The sequence below is a fragment of the Hibiscus syriacus genome, unplaced genomic scaffold (genome assembly GCF_006381635.1).
Source record: "Hibiscus syriacus cultivar Baekdansim isolate YM2019G1 unplaced genomic scaffold, ASM638163v2 tig00110718_pilon, whole genome shotgun sequence".
Classification (NCBI taxonomy): Eukaryota; Viridiplantae; Streptophyta; class Magnoliopsida; order Malvales; family Malvaceae; genus Hibiscus; species Hibiscus syriacus.
Window position 1 is genome coordinate 72,209 of NW_024062837.1, and position 5,418 is coordinate 77,626.

At 37.3% G+C, this 5,418-nt stretch overlaps 1 protein-coding gene across 1 annotated transcript; it reads right to left on the bottom strand.

Annotated features, from left to right (window-relative positions):
* Positions 1 to 1,080: 1,080 nt before the first annotated feature.
* Positions 1,081 to 3,269, bottom strand: LOC120139006 (probable protein phosphatase 2C 63). The gene is made up of 4 exons (XM_039154362.1): positions 2,833 to 3,269; positions 2,339 to 2,715; positions 1,577 to 1,798; positions 1,081 to 1,472 (listed from the first exon to the last, which is right to left on the bottom strand). The coding sequence occupies exons 1-4, from the start codon at positions 3,089 to 3,091 to the stop codon at positions 1,221 to 1,223; spliced, it is 1,110 nt and encodes a 369-aa protein (XP_039010293.1). The 5' UTR covers positions 3,092 to 3,269; the 3' UTR covers positions 1,081 to 1,220.
* Between the last annotated feature and the right edge of the window lie 2,149 nt (positions 3,270 to 5,418).

Below are 5,418 nucleotides of genomic sequence, written 5' to 3' on the forward strand. Positions count from 1 at the left end.
TATAGTTAAAATTTGAGAAAATGAACATTGGAACTCATCACATCAAGGTGACGAGTTCTAACAGCTACCAACGACTCTTTTTAAAAAATAAACGGTTATAATTTTTAAACTGAAACAACTCATCACCTCGAGGTGGCGAGTTCCATTGTATTTGTTTTCCAAAAAATAAAAGTCACATAATAATTTGTTAAAAAAATTAATACAACTCGTCATCTCAAGGTGACGAATTCCTCAGGAAATATTAAAGTATTTGCCCCCAAATATAAAAATTATATCCCATAAAACTCGTCATCTTGAAGTGGCGTGTTCGCCTTGCATTGTAGAAAATGTCTTAGATCCTAAATTAATTTTTGGGTGCCCTATTGGGCCAAATAATTACACCGAGTGTCGTATTTGGCAAAAAAAACCTTATTAAGACTCTTAGCCGCCCTAATCGTGGGTCTGTGTTAAGGTAGTGTTTCTGGATTATGATTCTAATAAAATGATAAGACTTGATCTAGGTCATTGATTTAGAGGGAGCTGAACTATAGATAGAAAGTATCCCCTCCTCATTTGTGACATCCCATTTCATTCATTCTCTTGAGAGAGTAATAAAGTTATGAGGCATTTACTCTATCTTTTGTGTGCTTTGTTTTTAAGTCTCTTTGCGTTGTTGCCTCTCTTGGTGGCTAGGAGTGGCCACGATTGTGTTTGCACTTCCACACCATAGTCCAACCTTGGTGACTTGAAGTAGCCATGTTGGTGTTAAAGCTTCCACATCCTAGAAGTCTTGAGGGCTTGGTTCCAACCTTGGTGAGTTTGCATGCTCACTAGGCTTGGGTAAAGCTTGCTTAGTCAAAGAGAAGACCCAAAAGGGTCAAAAAACGTCTAAGGTTGCATGTCCCGTCAGACCTTAGCTTTGATATTACGACAGTTTGGACGGAATATTATTTGCATCACAAAAATCTCCAAACAGTTCACATAAGAAGCAGTATCTGTAACTTCCTCCATTAATTTATGTATACTTTTATCTTATAAAGAGAATAAATTGTTGAGAGTATCTTCTAGGACAAAATAAATTCTTACAAATGAGATGAGGACCAACAAAAACCAATCAGGGAACTAAGCTGTAGCTTCAAATTGGCAACCTCTGAAAGGCACAACTATACTATATACACCAACTCACATGAGCATTATTTTTGTACATTCACTAGACAACACAAGGGGGAATGAAACCTAAGCTAGTCATCTGCGTCATCGGCATTGAGTGAGAATATGTCGACAGGAGCACTAGTGCAGTCCATAAATTCCTCGTCCTTGAATCTACCATTTGAAGAACTCGACGGATTATCCAAGTATAAGACTATAACGGTGATATCGTCGTGGAAATGGCGTCTTACTCCTTTCTCAATCCTTTTGATGTCGTCGTATCTCATTTCTCTTTTCTTTGCCGCCTCCTGAACCGCAGCTCGTACCAGTCTCTTTGCAATTCCCTATGATACGAGCCAGTATTTATTAACATTGAGAGTGATATGAATTATTTAGAATTCATAAAACAGAAGAACATGAAACTGTTTATCAGGATGGGAAGCCTTACAACTCTAGGATTTTTCAGGACAATATCACAAGCTTCCTGATCACTTAGTTGCTCCCAAAGTCCATCAGATGCAAAAATCAAGAACAGATCTTGAGGCTTCAACTTCCGAATTACTATAGAGGGATCTGCCGTCATTACCGGCCTTTTTAATGGAATCGGCAGTCCGAAGTGCTGAATGAACTCGGGTTTCTTCAGGTACATATCTCCGATCGATCTCGAGACCTGAAACAGATCACAGAGATTTAGATAAAAGTACTGCCTAAATCACATGCTGCAAGTTTCCAGTGATGACTAATCAGATTTACAGTCATAAAGTAGCAAAAAGTAAGAGATAACATGTGACTTGTTTACTTCTATGAAAATGGTCCCAAAAATGAGAAATCTTTTGACATTCAGTTCATGAGATGAAATTTATTTCTGACAAATGGCGTATAGCAAAATCTCAGCATTGAAGCCACAAGCAACATGTAAATGATATAAATGTCCATCCACCACTTATTATATGCATTCCAAGTTGTGATTCATAATAACATGTAAATGATATAAATGTCCATCCACCACTTATCATATGCATTCCAAGTTGTGATTCATAATATACCTTTTTATTCACTATTTTGAAAACTACATGATACGAACATTAGGCTAAGAAAGCATAAACAATTAATAATATAAAATACACCATGAGAACCACACAAATACTGCAGATGCAACTGTTATAAACTGAGACCTTTAAGAAAAATAACTCCGAGTTGAATTGGGTACCTGAATTATGCCCTTAATTCGCCAAACTCCATGGTTATACACCACGATGTGAGAATCATCAGGATGGAGTGCCACAACCTCCTTCCTCACCTCTTCGACGGCGACATTATGATCGGTCGACAGCCGTTCAGCCACCACTTGATTATTGGGACCATTTGGGGATGCTCTCCCGCCAAGCACTGCCCTTGAGTCTCCAAGATTAGCCACATATAGAACACCATTAGCAATTGCCCCCACAAGACAACAAGAACCAACTGAAGCAATTTGCGGCCTGGCGGGCCATGATCGTTTCACTAAGTGCAAAAACTCCTCCTCGGTAGCATCAAAGGCTTTCTTTATTACTTCTGCTGACAACCCTCCATGCTCTGATGCAAACTCTACCAACAAAAAAGGGGGGAAATGAAGTTGTGTTTCTGTATATAAGTAAACCAAAATCTCTCTTCTTTTGATTCAATCTGCAAAGTTGAAAAGGAACAGAAGAAACAAGAACTTACTGTGAAGAAAAGGAAACAAGTGTTGAGTGATGAAACGGGAAGCTTCGGGTCCGCCGTGGCCGTCGTAAACGCCGACGTAAGTGGCGGAAGGGGAAGTGAAGACCTGCCCCTGATCTTCCAAAGAGGAATTGGCTTGAACAACTGCTATGGAATAGTCGCCTGAAACGTAGGGCTTCAAATCCATATGCCACAACAGCTCATCCGATCCACCTCCTCCTCCAAAACACATCTCCAAAGGCCTGGTGCACATCTCCAACATCCTCTCAGAATGTAAGGAGAAGTTGAATCCAGTAGATTGGTATTATTGGTTTGGTCTTTGTTGATCTTAGGTATGTATGTGTGTGGGGAGTTAGAAACAGGACAGCGGACGGTTGAGAAAGAGAATGGTTCAAAGTAAACGGTTGAGCAAATAAAATAAAGAAAACAAAGAAAAGTGATTCGACGTATATGTTGGGAAAACTTATCCAATGGTTGTCAGCTCAGCTCAGCTCAGCTCAGCTCAGCTAGCGGCTACATACCCAGTCAGAGATCCCATTCTTTTACCGACAAACGCGGTGCATCCAAATCTTCTGCTTTTACAAATTTTCACACTGCCAATGCTTTTAGATGTGAACCTGGCAAGATCTTGTGAATTTACACCATCAAATTTATACCAAAGTATTCAAAAGAAATTAAATTGATTTTCTTTTTCATTCATTTTTTGACTGCATTTTCTAGATAACATAATGGGAGAAGATGGTTCTTACAAGATGTTGGAGAAATTATTATTCAAATTTAGATGTCAATTTTAATAGAATAACAATTAAGAAAACTTGTGTCTTATAGACATCTTTCTAAAGACATCAATATACGATCAATTTTTCTACACTGTTGATTCCACCTTAATTTAAAAAAAAATAATTTCCCAACACTCATTTCCCCCCTAATTACCAATTGATTGATTGGAAAGTTGATTTCTTTATTTTTTAGTATGAGAAAAATCTTTGTTTTTTGTCATAATTGAAGGCTTGCTTGACTTTAAGGTCTGGTAACTTGACTTACTTTTACGAGTTTTGATGAGAAAGATGTCAATTGCCGTGTTTAACACTCACGGTTCATGTCGCCATCCCTCTGAACTTAAAAGTCCAACACTTGCGATGAAACGAAGCTCGTGTCACATTTAAATGGGCTTAAAAAAAAAAGGAAAAAAATGGTTACTTGCCCAAGTGGAGGACTGAAAACAACAAACATTTTTTGTCAATTTTAAATTTTTATATTTTTTTATATTCAAATTTAAAATTTTGTCTTTATATTTAAATTTAACATGATTTGGTCCTCCTAATATTATTTTGATGATGCTATTATTTAATTACTTTGATTAAAATATTAAGTAGATTGCCAAAAATAACACGATGAGTTGAACAGGGTTCCTAAAAAAAATCCATGTTAACATCCTAACTAAAATAGATATTGGTTATTAAATATCTGGACTAATTAATAATGATAGAGGATTCAAGTATGCTAAAGTAAGATAAACGAGCTAAATTTTAAATTTAAACATAGTAGAGAAACGAAAGCGAAATTTAACCTAAACAATTTTGTCTTGGACCCCTATATGTTGAAAATACTTGGCAGTTGGATGGGCATTGGAGATGGAGGTTTGGAAATGGCTTTCTCTAGGGTAGTCGGAAAACAAATATTTTCCCATCTAGTTCATCCATCATATTATTTCCTAAACTAGGGTCATTACTATAATTTTAAGGGAAAAACCGGCAAAACTCTTCACGTAATGCTTTGAAAAAATAATATTCTTCACATGTTGCATTTGATCAATTATTTACTGAAATAGTGTGATTTTTACAATAACAGGGTTGGTCGCCAGATGCTCCGAGCGACCTGTGCAGATCGCCATGTCGTCCGAACGTCTTGTCGTCGTGCTTATTTGCTGAAATGGGTTCGAGCGTTGGGATGCAGCAAATATTGATGTCATTCTGGTTTAGCTGCTGCTGCCATTCTAGTTTACCGTGCAGCAAGGGAGCAGAGGCTGGGGAATCACGGGCCAACCTTGGATTGCTTGGCGACCTATCTCCAAGGGCGTTGAAATTCAGCAGTTATCTGCATCGCCCATGCACGTGAAGACTGAATGCTGCATGGATTGCTTGGAAACCTTTCTTGGACGAGCTCGGACGCATGACGACCAACCTTGTTTCTGTAAAAATCACGTTACTTCAGCAAATAATTAATCAAATGTAATATGTGAAGAATTATTTTTTTTCAAAGCATTACATGAAGAATTTTTCCGGAAAGACCTGAAGAATATCATGTGGCTTAATTTTTTCCGATGAAAGACGCATAGATTACCACGTGTCTTCAACTTTGTAAAATAAAAAAAAGATGATTAATGAATAATTGATAGAGTGGACTATTTGGAGATTTTTTTTTTCAAACACAATATTTCAACCATTTTCCCGTTTGAAAATATGGTGGATCAAGTATCCGAATTTCAACCATACAGATGGAGATGAAAGAGTGACATGCGAGCTTACATATATATATTTTAGGGTAAACTACTTTAAATATCACTCGCCTTTAAAAATTCAGACTTGT

Bases quoted from the DNA above. Each gene is read 5' to 3' on its own strand.
- LOC120139006 (XM_039154362.1), bottom strand. From the start codon at position 3,091: ATGTTGGAGATGTGCACCAGGCCTTTGGAGATGTGTTTTGGAGGAGGA. The intron at 2,716-2,832 runs GTAAGTTCTTGT...TTTTGTTGGTAG, and splicing joins CTTGTTTCCTTTTCTTCACA to AGTTTGCATCAGAGCATGGA. The intron at 1,799-2,338 runs GTACCCAATTCA...GATCTGTTTCAG, and splicing joins GAATTAAGGGCATAATTCAG to GTCTCGAGATCGATCGGAGA.